At 35.8% G+C, this 17,502-nt stretch overlaps 1 protein-coding gene across 3 annotated transcripts in view; it reads left to right on the top strand.

Moving 5' to 3' along the window:
* Positions 1–17,502, top strand: part of SEMA3C (semaphorin 3C) — a 119,459-nt gene that overhangs the window by 60,023 nt on the left and 41,934 nt on the right. For all 3 annotated transcript variants that reach the window (XM_052680873.1, XM_052680874.1, XM_052680875.1), the window contains exons 3-5: positions 6,952–7,112; positions 9,533–9,595; positions 14,334–14,453. In XM_052680873.1, coding sequence (XP_052536833.1) covers positions 6,952–7,112; positions 9,533–9,595; positions 14,334–14,453 — 344 coding nt within the window. The remainder of the gene's footprint in view (positions 1–6,951; positions 7,113–9,532; positions 9,596–14,333; positions 14,454–17,502) is intronic.

Genomic DNA, 17,502 nt, shown 5'->3' with positions numbered 1-17,502 from the left:
AAAATTGATGACCACTACAATTATGACTTCACTCTGCCTATTAAAAAATAAGAAGGCTACATTTCAGCTTTTTTTTAAAATACCTATAGAGATTTCAGAGGGGTTATTCCATGTTTACTGTGAGATAAGTGGATGAATGTTATGCCTTGAAGTGTCTGTAGCCATATGAGGCTGTGTGGCTGAAGGGTGTGGGTGGTTGTGCATAATTTTCAATGAAGGAATCTCAATATTGGAATATTTGGCAAGACTTAGAATTGCTATGCAACTGCAGTTTGGAAAATGTTGATGTTTTTTCCAGGTTCTGTTGTGGAATGTGGTATGATTTCATCATGACAATATCTCTGTAAATCAAAAAGAAAGAAAAAAACAAGCCAGCATTTTAATACTGTCTGTTCTTCATAATATAAAGCTGCAGTAAAAATGCACTTAACCTGATGGAATACGGTACATTGACGAATGTGCCACAGAGCTATGCTGCTGCAATTTGCCACGCAGAAGCAACTAACTTTCTCTCACTGTATGTTTGCCTTTGCTTAGAAAGCACATTCCTCCTGTGCAAAACTGGCAACTGCCCACACCTCAGAGGGTCTGCCTGTCTTTTTTCAGCAAATCAAAGAGGAAAACATTCTGATAGTTGTGGAAGAAATATTAAGAAAAGCATAATAAAGCAGCTCTTTCACAAGTGATTAGCCCTTCAGAACAAATTTTGAAAATCTCCAACAAAAGCAGGTTAATAATCCATGTTACCAGGATTTTGGGACTTCTGTGTGTTCTGTGAATTGTAAAAAGGGAATCGTGTATAGACATATGTGAATGCTCTGCTTAAAGTTAACTATTAACTGGTAAGTGTTTTCCTATCAACACATGGTCCCCCTTCACAAAGAGCTATTGAGCTTTTTACTGCTCCTAATGTGTATGTTGAGCTGCCCAAGGTGACAGATTGTGCTTCAGACACACTAGACCTCTGGGCCTCATTCTCCAAAGACTTCACCTTGGCACTATTATTTCTATTTATAAAGGACTTCATTATCATAGACCAGTAATATGTAAATTCCATTTTCAACTTATTTAGCAAACATACTAAGAAGTATTCAAGTTGTATAGTGAGATTGGATTACATTTACATACAGTTGACATTTCCATGTTATTTATCCTCATTCCAAATGCAGCAATTTAAGTTTCCTCCTAGCAAATTATATGTTTTAGCTCTGGGCAAAGCGGGCTCTTGTTTCAACCTGTACTGCTGAACTCCCTTCCTCCCTATCCTCCAAGTGATCTTGTTAATTAGTTTGCCTCTGATTTTATGAGCACTTGTAAATCTATTTTCTCCCCTTACACTCACTCCTTTTTCTTTCTTTTTCTTTCTCTTTTTCTTTTTCTTTTTCTTTTTCTTTTTCTTTTTCTTTTTCTTTTTCTTTTTCTTTTTCTTTTTCTTTTTCTTTTTCTTTTCTCTTTCTTTTCCTTTTCCTTTTCCTTTTCCTTTTCCTTTTCCTTTTCCTTTTCCTTTTCCTTTTCCTTTTCCTTTTCCTTTTCCTTTTTCTTTTCCTTTTTTTTTCTGAGATAAAAACGAAACTCAAAGCCTTTCAGACAGTCAGAAGTTAGCAAGTATGCTCACAATTTCCAGTTCTAATAAGCCTATTGCCTCTTCATAGAAAAAGGCAAGTTTCCTTCTAATGGAGTTTTAAAAAGCGGCAAGATTCCTGATGTGTGAAGAAGAGATAAAGAAAAAAAGAAAAGGTCAAAGGTCCACCTGAGCTTTTTGGGCACCGAGCGGTTAAGGCACACAAGGGACTGACAGGGAGCACATCTGGCTGCTGATGGTTCTTTGGCCAAACAACTATGGACCCATTTATAATCAGCTTCACTTGGGAGTGGGCTGAGGGTTGGCTTGTAGTTTGAACACAGCAAGAGCTACAGCAGAACGCTTTAGCAGGTCTCTCACTCCCTTAAGTGAAAGGAATCAATACAGATTTTTTACAGAATAGGTATATTGATGGAGCAAAGGTGACATGTTCTGAAGCTTTCAGATGGAAATATGTGGACTGTGTATTTCTTTGCAAACATAAAAAAGTAGTCACTGTATATAATCTCATAGCTGGAAAGCAATGTAATAAACAGTGAACTTTTATGCTGTTGTGTTGAGAACTGTAAAAAATAACAATTTTTTTCTACTTCCTTATATTAAAGAAAAAATCAGAAATAAGAGCAAGAAAATAATAGTTAAAGTCATTAGGATCTTATGAAATCCATTATCTTCTAAATACTTCTTTTCCAGTCATTTCTGCTAGAAGGATAGAAAACAGCTAGTTAGTTAATGCAGAATAGGATGGAAGATGTTAAAAATATAATCAAAAAGAGCCTTTCTTCTGGCTTTCTTCTTTTTAAAATACTTTTCCTAACTTTTTTTTTAAATTATGAACAAATCATTTTTTCATGTGTTCAGTTGTGATTGAAGAGTAAAATGGTACCATTTCCATTAGATACTGTAAGCAAAAACATTGTTCTACTTAAGGATTTAATTCTTGAGGAAAAAAAACAAAAGAAAGAAAGAAAGAGATGGAAAATTTGTTCTATTCCTGCTTGTAGAAGCTGAGATTTTATATTGCAGTCTCACATTTGGCATGAGCTGGCACATTTGCTGGCACATACTAATGGTATAATGAGACTTAAGAGGCTCTTTCAGTCTCATTAAGTCGGGGCTAATGTGTTCAAGCCTACTGCTGGATGCACACAGCCTGCTGCTGGTGGCATCCACAACTCAGAATAAAAGAGAACAGTGCAGTTTTCCTCACTTTCAAATCACTATGGCTATGTAGAATCTGTGCCAATTTGGGCAGTAGAGATTCCCTGTGGAGAACCTTTCTCCAGAAATCTAGATTCCTCCCCTTCAATGTTCTGTCTGTAAATCCATTGCTCTACTTTATTATACTTTATTCCTTTTATTTTTTTTATTTTTTTTTTTTTTAACATCTAAATCTGTGCTTCTGCTCTGAAGCTTCCCCATAAAGAAATCTTCTGAGGATTAATTCCTGTGCCAACAAGAAGGAGGAAGAAAACATATTATTTCTTGTACTTTACCACAGGGGATCCTAAATTAAAAGCTTGATATATCATCCTAGATTGGCTCAAAGAAATCATGCCAGCTTGGAAACCCACAGACATTTGAATGCTGAGAAGCTGACGTGCACTCTCTGACCGCCCATCCAAATCTTATCTGTGGATAAACTCAGTGCCTTGAACATGGGCTGGGGATGGTTGCATAGGAAGGTGTCACTAAATATTGCATTAGTTTTATTAGTGTATACATATTAGTATAGGATTTATGCTGATGAAGTCACATTAAGGTTTGTTTTATCTTACACATTGGAGATTATTATATCCCTTACATTAGGAAGGTCAGGTTATGTTTTCAAACACCAGTGAATGTGAAATAAGTGCTAAAAGGGTCGTGTCAAGTAATGAAATGTGGCATTCAGAGGACTGCCTGATAAGTGAATCATATGTACATGTTCAGTTTGGATAGTTCAGTATAACAGAATGTGTTTGTCAATGGAAGGAGATATCTCCACATTCCTGGATTTCCAGTCTCTGATTGCTGTGATTTGCTTTGTTCACAGTGTGCTTTTAGCATTAAAAAGGCTTTTGTGATGTTAACAATATATACAGCACAAATATATATATATTTTCCTTCTGCAAGATCAAGTCATTTTCTCCAAAATATTTGTATTAACTTTTATGTGGAGGGCTAGAAGGATAATTAAAGAGTGCTAATCTAATTTTCAGTAAGCCATACGCTGTGCACATCAAAAATTCCTGGTCACTGGGAGCTCCAGAGTGTGCACTTCAATAACAGTTGTGGGGAGAAAGTTCATTGATGCTTTTGTTCTTTCTCAAAAGAGAAGAGCTGTTCAACCATATCATATTTCTAATAGTAGGAATCAACTTGTTATTGGTATTATCATCCTAGGAAAACCAAAACCAAGTTCACTGACCTATAAGAAAGGATGGACAAATGTTACTCTTGCATCATAAGTAATGGCAGTTATTTGCATGTATAATATATTATTATGTTCACTTTGATTGCCATAGAAAAATATTAATATTCACAAGGATCTGTCTGTGATATTATTCTCCTTAGAGACTTCACTGCCTTGAATGCCTAGGTAAATTCACAAAGCAGGGAATAAAATATGTTTCAAAAAAAACCTGTAAATATTTAAATCATTGTTTCCAAAATCTGACAAAAGGGAAGGTGGAAGGCCTTGCAGTATATTTTAAGCCACTGCACTTTCTAATTAACAGCATTTAGATAGTGAATTTTAAAATAATAATTATTATCATCCCTAGATGATTGTGTGGTAAATTTTGTTAAGTGAGAAGAAAATAATTATAAATTCCCTCCCCACTTGATTGGGGCCTCTAGTAGGCAATGAACTATAAGCTTCACCTCTGAAAGAAATAGAGGTAATAAATCATGAGAGTCTTTGTTTTAGGGCAGTATTCTACTGAATTCAAGGGTTTACCTTCCATCATAGACTCGGCATTGAGTCTTCATAAGCCAGTGGCATGTCATAAGGTGCTCCCCTTATCAGCAACTTGATGGAAACAGAGTACCCTTCTGATGCCTTAGAAAGAAAATCATCTTTACAAAGAGGCTAAAAAATACAGTCAAGTAATGGATTTCTGTAAGTCGCAGTTATGGAAAATGAATATTTGTTGCTATTTGCATGTCAGTCGTAGTTTACTCACTATTATGTTTATTCTAACTGAAGCTACAAGGGAGGACATTACATAGTGCAATCAATATGCTCACATTCACACAGTGTTGTGCTGGAAACTGCTGCCTTTCCCAGTTTGTCTGTGCTTTTCTAGCATATCAAGTATACAGTTATGAAATGGTTCAATTTCATTTTAGATCTGCCAGACATTACAGTAAAGTTAATAACCCACCCAGGAAAGAGGGTGAGGAGTAGCTTCTCAGGCATGTTACAAAAGGTCAGTCTGAGAATTTCAGAGAGAGCAAAGGGTCTGAAATTTAATGGCAGTATGAATGAGTCTCCCAGGTGCTTTTGAAAATGTCAATTAATGTTTACATAAAGACATTTTTAAATAGAGTAAAACAATTGATTTTTCAATGACTGAAGATACATTTCTGAAAATTATATGGACAATTTTCATATACATTTAATGACTCCAGTTTCATTTTGAACTCTTAAGCACAGCCTGTAGGCCTTGACTGAATGTTTAACTTTTGCTGAGCAAAACATGAAATAGAAATATTAATAATCTTTTTAATATTACCGTAAATAAAGGCATGTAGGAAACCATTTGAAAGCTATCATGTCTAAGTCAATCAAAACATCATATCTTTCAGTCATCAAAGGTATTTTTAATCTTTCTGTGAAGCAATGTAATAATCAATATAAAAATTAAGTAGGGTTATGTATCATATTTATCAGTAAAAATCATATTCTGTTAAGAGTTCTTTCAATCATTATTTCTGTAGTAAAGAGATAGCTCATTCCTCTTCAGGACTGCAGAGTTTGCTTTTGTGTTGTATCCAGCCTGTCAAAAATTCCTCTCCAAAAAAAACATGTACTTCTAGCTAAATATGTTTTGCAGAAAGTACATATTTACTGACCATTTTATTTTTAATGTGGAGTAAATATCCAGAAGTATTTTTTGTTTTGAGAGTTTTGCCTTCCAAAATATTATTGGCCCACATCAATCTAGTCATTTGAAAATCTAACGTGACTAATTTTTGATAAATTATCTACCCTTATCTGTAGAAGATGCTAGAACAAAAACCTTGATTTTGGGTTAGCGGAAAACAAACAAACAAACAACAAACCACACCTCACAGGCTTTAGAAACAGAGACAAGTCTTATTTTCAGTTTATATACAGTTTATAAGATGTAGGCTGAGAGCCTGATCTATGAATTTAGGAAGACCTTATCTATATCCTGTATTCTATATTTGCCACCCTGTTAAAGTCAGAGGGAACATATCCTTGATCACATCATAATAATATGTCAAACATTTCAATACAGGAAAATTGATAAAAGTTTTGGTTGTTTTCCATTATCAATTTTTGAGAAATATCCCTTCTATTATTAGTGAGAAGAAAATTAATCTGAATAGAGGCCAAAATATGTTGGCCAAGCAAAAACAGAAAGGCTGATCTTTTTCAAGGGCAGCAAGTAATACTTACATTACAAATGTTTGTGCTATTCCTGAAACAGACCTGATCCTGCACTGCTGAGATCAAAGGATGTTTTTCACTTCAATTCCTTGAAGAAAGTTTTAAGTGAAGGAATAGAACAACAGCAAAAGAACTAGTTCTACATTTCGGGTAGTTTGGTCAATAAGCAATAAGCAAACAACATAATAAACGAGCATATCTAGGCTTGATCAAATACTTCTATATTTTTTCAACTTTTTTTTTTTGTTTTTAAATAAGCCATGAATGGTGATGAAGAACTGAAAAAAAAAAATTGACTTTGGAAACAACAAAAATCTATTGTCAATGAAGCCAGGTCAGGAATATCAAATTAACTATTCTTGCATAGTTTGTATTGACTTTTGGATTCTGCACTGTCATAAATTTCAAAATGGATTGAAAATACTGATTAATTTAATATATGATCTTCCTTAAAAAACAAAGCTGTAAATAATTGTGCCCGCTAAAATAAGGACTTATTACATGACTGAATAACGGCAATGCTGGATTTTTATGAGCTACACGTAGTTACATAGTATATGAAAAATTTGCATTCAAACCAGGAATTGCATTGAAACTACTGTGTTATTACTAAGTGTCTGATAAACGTTTTTCTTCTTTGGTTGGCCTTAGTTGAGTTCAAAGATTTTTTTATTTAAAAAGTGTTGCAGTTTTGAAGTGATAATGGCAACTGAACATACTTGCAAACTTCCTGTCTTTACTATTTCAGAGCTTCAAGCGACGAAGACCTCTGAATATCACAGAATATCACACAGTCCTCTGGATTACAGGATATTATTAATGGATGAAGATCAGGATCGGATCTATGTGGGCAGCAAAGATCACATTCTGTCTTTGAATATCAATAATATAAGCCAAGACCCTCTTAGTGTATGTATTTATTTTGAGAATCCAAGATTTCCTTACTGTATGCATTTCTTTTTCAGACAAAAAATGTGTATTTCATTAGTTTGCATCAGGCAGAAGTCCAGACCCACACCTTACTGAGCTGTTAGTACTTGTTTTATGTGTAATGCAAGATGAACAAGCCGCTCCTCAGCCATTGTTTTCAACTGTTAACTTGTTTTGAAGTGATGTTCACCATGGCTTGGCCCCATAAGGAAAATTTATATGGATTGATAGTTTCCACTCCTCTTGAACATTTAAGATAATTCAGAGATGCAGTTTAAAAAAAAAAAAAAAAAAGAAAGAGACTGTAAGGAAGAATATGGGATGTGCTATCATTTTCAGGTGAAAGGGAAAAAGCAACAGGAACAGAGATGACTTTAACCCGCAACTATGTTTGTTTCTGTTTTTCACTCCCAAACTTACTCTCTGAACTGTTTTTCATCCTTTGTTATGGCTGTGTTGGACCTTAGCCTTCAACTGGTTAGCTGAGACACCACCAGCTTGGTGTTTTATGGACAGTGTGAACTTCAGCGCACTCTTTTTTTTTGGCTGTTTCTCTCACTTGCTGAGATGCCATTTTCCGTGATCTCTCTGTGTCACAACTCCTCAGCCTGTACTAGGCACTGCTTTTATTAAAGGAATCAATAGTGAAACATTTTGAGACTCCTTTTTTATTTCCAGAGGTAAATCAAATCCAGCTTTTCTGCTTTTAAAATAAGCAGCCTGCAGAAATATTTGTGTGTCCATAAAGTGGACTGTTGAGAAATTACTTCTCTACAGACTTTGCCTCACCTATTTTCAGTATTACACCTGCGCCTTAAAATGTATCCTTATATACCTCGTTATACCAAAATAATCTATGGGCTTTATTATTGAGCTTCAGGGCAGGGCTTCGAGGGCAGGGCTTTGAGGGGCAGAGATCCAATTTGGGGTAGGGAAGTTTGATATTTAAGAGTCGAGGCTTTGTTTTGTCAGCAGAAAGATAGGAAGCCCTACTGAAGGGTGATTAAGAGCACTTGAATTAGGCTTTGCTCTGAATCACCCTCTGTACACTCCTGTCTACCTGAATTTACTGTGTGGGGAGTCTGATCTGCCTGACTCTCTAACTTACACATTTAAATTGAATCCCATTTGTGTGTTGGTATGTTTATCTTCCTTTTGCTGGTATGGAAATAAACATCTGTAGTGGAGATACCTATTTTGGTTGGAAGTGGCTGCTGTGGCCTTCTTGCTGGTTTAGATCTCACAGTGATTCTGCCAGCCTAGTCTGGAAGTGGACATGTCATGCACTGCATACTCTTAAAAGGTTGCTTCTGACTTTGTTCAGAGTTTGGTAAGGTACAAACGCTTTTATGGCATAAGTTCTGCATTATAACACTATGAAATATTTCGACAGTCAATCTAAACATTGAAAACCCAAAATAAAATTTCTGAAAATCAGAAAGAAGCAAAATACCCAATGTTTTCTGTCAGTGATTGCGATCACTCAATATCATGCTCATAAACAGTCTCTGCAGTTCCACACATTCTTTCTCTAGTTGATTTATTGATATAAAAAATTCACTTTATTAATTTTACACTATTTTGAAACACTATATACATATGCTATATACATATGAACCTGTAACTCTCTGCGTAACATATGTACATTAAAATATATATTTTTACGTGTAGAGAGAAATTTTAATGCTATTATTTATGTTATCTTGAGGCTGAATGTTATCAGATTATGTCACTTATTAAATTTACAGATGGAAATTTCTAAGGGATGTCTTTTCTACACCAAAATCAAGATAAATAACAGAAGACATAAGTGTTTAAGTATAGCTCAGATAAATATTCAGACATAGTGATGTTTGTCAAAATGCTCTCTGTGTTGCAGGAAATCTTGAAAAGAAACCAAGAAATCAACCAGAAATCTTAAGTTTTTAATCAGGATAAGATACGCAAACCTTTACTGAGAAAAATTAAGATTTCTGATAAGAATTGTTTTTACTGTTTTTTTTACTTCAAGTTTTCACTGTTAACAATTTACAGAAGTTCAATAAAGGAAAAAATAAAAAAAGAGAAGGATGATGATGATGATGATGATGATGGTGAAGAAAAATAAATAAATTGATAAACTTATAACTTAACTTATTAAAATATAGCTTCATTATAAATTAATTATTTAATATATAGTTGTAACTTATACCTGCCAAAGATCTGAGTTTTTATTTCATTTACTGCTTTTTGAGACAGAAATTATTTATAGGTGAAAAATCTTCTAATCAAAGTGTAAAAAATATCAAAGTATTAACTTACTAGTGCAAATTCTGCAACTCAATAGTTTTTTTGTTTGTTATTTAAAAAATAAATTATGTAATAATTATGTTACTTAATTTTATTATTTTTCCTCATAGATTTTGTGGCCAGCATCAGCAAATAAGGTTGAAGAGTGCAAAATGGCTGGCAAAGACCCTACGGTAAGTTACACTCTATGCGCATATCCGCATACATACATGAGTTACATTCTTGACAATAAAGTCAGAGCAGCTCAACTGCAGCCAAAAACAAAATGAAACAAGTGTTTATTTTTGCATTTTAAATTCTCTGCAGACCAAACAACAAACTGGAATTATGAAAAGCCAGGCTTTATAAACAGAATGCACCTTCAGATTTTGACAAACTAGAAAAAAAAACTAGTATGCTTTACTGGGAAAAGTAAAGATGGTCTCTGGAATCATTTGAAACACAGACTATGGAGAAGATATGTTGATTTATTTTGCATTGCAGCTGATTATTCTCCCATCTACATGCAGACACCTTCTAAAGCACCTACATTGGATGACAATTTTCCATTGCTCTCTTTATAGAAAATAGGTGGAAATGTTGGATGACAATTTTCCATTGCTCTCTTTATAGAAAATAGGTGGAAATGAACAATTCCGAAAAATACAGTAGTACAATACAGCAGATCCTCTCTTTTTGGTAGAGGTCTATTTGAACACAGTTATCCTTCTGAATAGATTTCATTTCACAGTCTATAACATTGATAGGACAAAGGGGGATGGTTTTAAACTAAGAGAAGAGGTTTAGGTTAGATATTAGGAGGAAGTTTTTCACACAGAGGGTGGTGACAGGTGGAACAGGTTGCCCAAGGAGGTTGTGGATGCCCCAACCCTGGAGGCATTCAAGGCCAGGCTGGATGTGGCTCTGGGCAGCCTGATCTGGTGGTTGGTGACCCTGCATATAGCAGGGGGGGTGAAACTAGATGACTTTCAAGGTCCTTTTCAACCCAGGCCATTCTATGATTCTATGATTTTATAGAAAAAACTGTAGATTTCGTTGACAAAAGAAAAATAAGTTTTTTAAAAAAATACAGAAAGTCACATTTCTATGTAATCTAACATCTTTATTTATTATAGTTACACTTTATTATTGTTAACTAAACCTACATGTATGACTTGCAATGTTACTATAATTCTGATGAGTCTGTTTTGTAAGAAAAATATGGTGGTGTTTTTTGCTTTTTATATTTAAATTTATTGCAGCAGTTGGTGTAGGCGCCAGAAGGTTGGCTTGCTGGACTGTAGCTGTAATACAGTTTCTTTAAAACTGTACTTAGTAATTCACTATAGTGATCTACAGCTAGAGAAGTTCCAAAAATAGAAGCTTACCTGAATTTTCATAATGTCCTCCGAATTTTGGTACTATACATATGTATACAGTTCTGAAAAATAGTTCCCAAATCAGTGATGTATCTTATTGAAAGCTCACTGAGATAATGAGAAAAAGAGAACCCAGGTCTGAATGAATCTTTGCAACTTGAAATTTATAGTCCACTTTGAATAGAGTTCTTGTGTATTTCATTCCTGATAAGATTAGGAGAAGCAGAGAATGAATTCAGAAGTCAAAGCATGATAGCATTTGGCTTCTCAGAGAGTTGCAATTATCAACAGACAAAAGAGAAACAGACAGTAAAGGACTTCAATCAGACAGCAAATTATTTTCAAAGGTGGTTAGGGGAGGGTTCGTTTCCACTACCATTAGACAAGCATTGATTTATGCATTTTCTTTTTTATTACTGAAAAGAAATTGTCACTTCCAAATAGTAAGCTCACCAAGATAACTTGGATGCTTAATTTAGGCTGACATCTATTTCTCTCCATTTACTGTAATGAGATTCTAGGACATAGCTACTGACAGTAACACAATTCACCAGACTGTTACTGAGTGAGTATTGGTATCAGCTCCAAGTGAAGAATGAGTGATATGTGAATATATAGAACTTAACTGCCAGCTTTGACAAACAGCTGTCCTAGGAACAACTATTTCATGTCACCTTCAGACCCAGATAACTTAGAAGCAAGAAGTAATATCGTCACAAGGAAAAATAAAAATAGTTTTTGAAGAGCAGTTCTACACAATATTTTCTAACACAATAATCTCTTGATGCATTGTGGAGCCACAGTACAGTGCAATACTCAGTTGAATCACACAGCAGAATGCAAATGGGCTTCAATAGGTCAGTAATGGAGAAATGGGCAAAAGCTCACAGAAGATCGTAAAATAGACTTCCTGCCTCTGAGCATTAAAACATGATAATGTTAATGTTGAGCCAACTTCTGTTACTTGTCCATAAATCATAGGAGAAGACACATGAAAATACACTGTGTATCAGATGCAACCTCAGAGGGCTGTCTTTAATGAAATCCTTAATTCATCTAACCACCATTGCGTTTTTGCCATAAACACTTCTAAAAGTACATGGCATGCAATTGGTGCAAAGTACCCCATCCCAGTGCTGTTCATCTAGCCATTGGCTCCTTGCCCTTCTCCCTGAGGACCTTTCTTCTGAGGTTTCTGTACTCTTTTCCTAGTGCTCTTCTGCAAAAACTTTTTGCAAACAGCAAGAAAAGAAAGCATCAGTTTGCACTCTGGCATACATAAGTTGGTGCTATACCTTCACTTCTCCTTTTTTCCTTTTCCACGGGCATAATTTGGATTGGTAGTACTGCTGAGAGAAACCTATTTTCAATAGCAAGACACTACTAAAGCCTCAGACCCAAACTAAGATAGTAAGATATGAGAGAATGGAACCTTTTAGGAACACCCTAACTATAGAGAAATAATAAATTTTGACCAGGTTAAAGGATCTTTCTTATATAACTAGAGTAAGCACTTCACTGAGGGCGTGCAGTGTTCCCCGCAGAGAAACTGAGAACACTGAACTGCTTATAATTATGCACCAATTTTTAGAGATTCTTGTAGAGTGCCAGCTTCTACTGAACCAGAAATGTGAATGGCTTTAAGTGTAAATGAATTGTTTGAACAAGGATTAATTCTACAGATTTTCATGAAGATGATTGATGACTGTTTCCAATCCTATGCTCAAAAAACACATGTGATTCTCACTGTCTTTGATGAAGATTTGGATGATTGAATATGAAGGCAAGTCTGAGATCTCAGTAAGAAAGTATTCAAGAAAAAAGTCTATTTTTAGTCCGGAGTGCATTAACAGTGGATGACTTTGTAAAAGGGAAGAGCAAAAGAAGAAAAGGGTATGTTGGAAGGAGAAAACTGTAGAACTGATAGTGTGAAACTGTGTGGCACTTAGCAATCTGTTTCAATTTTCCTGCTGACTTGAAGATGTTATTCTGGTTGATCTTCAAAATGAAGCAACAATTCACTGCAAACTTGCTTACGTAATGTGTTGTTCAGAATTCTGATCATTTGGAAATAAATTGGAGGCTCAGACTGCCTCCAATCTTAACCTCTTTAATGATCTCCTCTGCATTGGTGAACAGCACATCCAGTAATGCTTCACCTCTGGTTGGTCTGTCCAATACCTGGATCAGTAAGTTATCTTCAGCGCACTCCAGGAGTCTGTGGGTTTGTTTTCCCAGTAAATGTTCAGGTGGTTGAAATCCTCTATCAGGACAAGCGCCTGGGAGTGTGATGCCTCCTGTAGCTGAAACAAGAAGTCCTCATTAACAGGCTCCCTCTGGCCACCCTCAGGTGACATGTAGAAGAACCCAACCAACAGATGAGATGACCTTTATTGGACTGGTCCCTAATTTTAATCCACCAGCTCTCAGCCTGGTCATGGCTGTTTCTCTAAGGCAGCTTTTCACTATCTATCTAGATAGCAACTCCCCTGCACCTCTTGCCCTGCTTATTCCTTCTAAAAATCTTGTAGCTCTTGATTGTAGTATTACACTTGTGTAATTCATCCGACTATGTTTATGTCATAGTTTACCAATTACTCCATAATTTCTATCTCCTCCTGCTTATTTCCCATGCTATGCATTGGTGTAGAGGCATTTCAGCTGGGCTATCTGTCACGTCACCTCCTTGGAAGAACGCTCTCAAATTCCTTTGGTACAAATTGGAGGTTTTTCCTCACTGCTTCCTAAAGTGAGTTTTCCATGACTCTTCTCTGTCACTCAGCAGTACATCCCCTTCCCCCATCAAATCTAGTTCAAAGCTCTGGCGATGAGCCCAACCAGACTGCAGCCTTGTATATTCTTGCCCCTCCTGGTCAGTTGCATCCCATCCAATGCCAATATGCCTGGTCTGTTGAAGGTGTGACAATGATCGTTGTACTCAAAACCTTGAACGTGACACCACCTTTGTAGCCATTCATTCAACTGCCTGCGTTCCAGTCTCCAACCAGGACGATCAAGGAGAACACCGTGCACCTGATCTCTTCAACACCTTCCCAAGGGACAGAAAGTCTATTTTAATGTTTTATAATTTCCTAGTTTCAGCCTCCTTTTGCAAAGGAATTATGCTGCATCCAAATAACCAAAAACCCACTAACAATGAAAAACAACCGAGAGGTGGAGGGAAAGAGAAGATACTGTTGTAGATGTTTCCTTAAGGAAACTTCCTAAGATTATTTCTTGCTTTCCTGTGGAGGCCCCTGCTTCTTTCCATCAGAGAAGTCTTTGGATGAAAATCAAAGTGTTGAGATGGAGAAGTTACAGATACTATTCTAACTGCTCCTCTATAATGCCGTATCAGTGCCTGATTCTGAGCCTAGACAAAATGGCAAGAAAAGAAAGCAAATGTTTGCAGATGTTCAAAACCAAAGAGTAGCAAAATTGGTAGCTGTTCTCATGATGCAACTAAAAATATGAATTGTATCTATTCCCTAGAATTCCCAATATTCACTAATATTTGCCAATGTCATTTTTATTTATTTTGTAATCCCTGCAGCATGGCTGTGGAAATTTTGTGCGGGTGATACAGTCATACAATCGCACACACCTGTACGTCTGTGGCAGTGGAGCCTTCAGCCCAGTGTGTGTGTATGTCAACAGGGGACGCAGGTCCGAGGTAAGTCTCTTTTTATCTTCTCATTTTGTGCTGGATATCACTGTTTTATGCAAGCACAAAAATTTGAAAATACAAAAATTAATGAACTAGGTAGGTTAATTTACCTGCATAAAACAGAAAAAGAACAAAGGTCCATATTTTTCTGACAGCCCTGTTATGATCAAACAATCAAACTGTAGTCAAAAAACACATTCAAATACAATGTTTGTCTAAAATTCTACAGTCATATCTAAAGTTGGACTCCATACGACACTACTTTCTATTTGATGTTTTCTGGCGGATTAATTCCTAGTGTTTGTTGGAATTGTCAAGAAATATTTGAAATGGTTAGTTAGATAAAAAGCTTTTTATGGTTCCCAGTTACTGATTTCTGGAAGAAGCACTTATGTGTACTAACTATATGAATATAAGTTTTTGCTGGACATCAGTTTAATATCCTTTAGATGCAATCCAAGTGTAGATAACTTTGATCTACGGCACAATTTTTGTCCCAGGACATCCTGCCAGGATGAAGTCAGTGAGTTTTCTCCTTCACTGTGAAGCCTTTCAGGGTGCAAAGTCTAATTTTCTCTCCATAGCTCTCTATTTTTTTCTATTTTCAATTTCAATGTGCATTTTAAATATATGAAGTTCCAGAAGTTTCATAAGTATTATAAAATTGTGCAGGTTTCATGATTTGCATGTAAAATGTTTGTTCATGGGCAAATGTAATAGGTAATAAAGCAACCAAAAGGAGGAAAAAAACAGCATTTAACCAAGACCCATCACCACAGTAGCTTTTGGGCCAGATTCATATCTGCAGGCACAGGGATGTACAGTATATTTTCCTGTACTACATGGAAGCAGATGTGTTGGAAAGGAAGATCAGAGAGCTACCTGGAGTTTTGCCATGTGAGGGCAGCTTTGAAGCTGGGCTTACTGCTAGGGAAGACACTGTGAAATTCATCACTGATTTCATTGGGAGTAGGATGAGGATTCTGGCCAAGATCCAGGACTACAGAGTTTGTTGGGGGGTGGATAAATTATTGTTTTTCAACATAAGTTTATGTGGAATTATCACAGTGACTTTTGGTAGATCACTACCTGGCTCCAGCCTCCTTGCCAGAAGATATAATCTAAATTACTGCACCTTCAGTTCAAGTGGATTATCTGAGAGTAGAGACTTATAGACCTGGATTTAAAAGCACAAGCAAGCAGAAATGGGTGAATAAATCCATCCTTCTAGATTATGGTCTGCAATGATTTATTTTGCTCTATTTTGAAACAGGTTTGCTTTTCTCAGCACTACTGTCCTAATCTCAAAAAATTTCATAAAACACTAAAAGTGATCCCTCATTAATTAATGTAAATCTTATCAGCTTAAACAGTACTGTTTTGGGAGGCTTAAAATCTCTTTGTATTAGGAATTTTGTAAAGGAGATTTCTGTCAGATAAAAAAGACATGAGTTCTTCACGTACATGAGTTCTCCATGACACAAGATGTTAAATTTCTTAAGTTAAAAATAAGGATGCATGTCTTGGAAGAGCAGAATTGGCTTCACTTAGCCTGTCTGTATAGATGCATGCCTACGATCTACGATCTACTGATTAAATAAACTGCTGTTCCAGATGTCTGGAGTCTGTCAGACACTTGACTGTAGGCTTCGCATACTCAAAGCCCTTACTGTATAGGCCAACAATAGCGTAACAGTCTAAAATCAAGCATTTCCTTTTGAACCAGTTGCATGCGTAAGTGCATGCATAGAGAAGAATGAAGAACTACGCAGTGCTGATAGGACTAGAGAGAACTCATTCTTTGCTTTTGTCAGTTCACCTTGAAATCAGTGCAGTTTTCCATGCACAGAATGCTGTTTTTGCAGGTGCAGAACTGCTATTTTAGAAGGCACATAATGTTTTTCTCTAGATGTTACAAAACATGACACTAAGAGTCATAGCCAACAATCATAAGAACTAGGCCTGTTCTCCTCTTTTGTTTTCAAAACTCCACATGATTCCTTGTAAAAAGCAAACTGATGAAACGGAATGTTGCTTTTTTACTTGAAGCAGAGTTTAAAAAATAATTCATTTCTTTTTTCACTCTGCACTCTGCTCTGGTCTTTGATAATGACTCTTAGTCACCCGAAGATATTATGTCGAAGTAAATGCAAAGAGAAGCAAACATCAACACTATGTGAATTAATTATAGACTAAAAAGAAGTTTTAATATATATGAAAATCAGGTGCAAACCTGGAGCTAGACTTCTATTGCAGCAATTAACATTTTGAATTGGTAAATAGTGGTAAAAAATAGTAAATATAGATTATCATCAAGCTGCATATTCATTTAGAAGTTAAACAAGAAGAGAAAAAAATACCCAGGATTATATTAGAAATTTTGTATTTACATTTTAACTTTTGTTTTAGGGAGCTTATTACAGAAGTAATAAATAAGATCTCTGTGATTAAATTAGCAAAACACAGGAGGGGAAAGAGAGATAGGGGATAAAGGATATGAAAACTTCCTCCCATAGCTGAGCATGTTGGGTTGGTAGTCTCCAGTTTGCTGCTTGCAGATGGCTGCACAGTGATCTGTGTGGTATTCCCATTTCACTAAGATTTACATTAAATATTAAAGACAATTTAAGGGTTTTCTGCCCTCAGTCAAATAACGAATGCATTGGCATCTACATCACAGAAACCTTTCCCTGCAGTTTTTTTCATCTAATTTCTTTTATTGAAGCAGATATATTTTAAGTTTTGTTGTTGATTTTCATTTTTTTTTCTTTCTCCTTGCAATTTTGTCTGTCAGACCTTTATTAAAGATCTTAAGATTGTTATAGAATAATGTTTGTTGCAGTAGACAGTAGCTTGCAAGTAGGTGTGCTAGAGGTCTGTTTCTTTTGTCATTACTGACAATATTTTTCAATACCAAGTCAGTACCAAGAGCATACTATGCTTTTCAGTGTAGCTGGCATCTGAAAAAGGAGGAAATGCACCCAGAGGGGGAGTTTTCTAAAAATATTCAGTCTGCTTGCATTTCAAGCTGTAGTCCTGGTTGCTTTGACTTTGC

The sequence above is a fragment of the Tympanuchus pallidicinctus genome, unplaced genomic scaffold, assembly GCF_026119805.1.
Source record: "Tympanuchus pallidicinctus isolate F22 unplaced genomic scaffold, pur_lepc_1.0 scaffold19, whole genome shotgun sequence".
NCBI classification, from domain to species: domain Eukaryota; kingdom Metazoa; phylum Chordata; class Aves; order Galliformes; family Phasianidae; genus Tympanuchus; species Tympanuchus pallidicinctus.
This window is presented reverse-complemented; position numbering and strand designations above follow the sequence as displayed.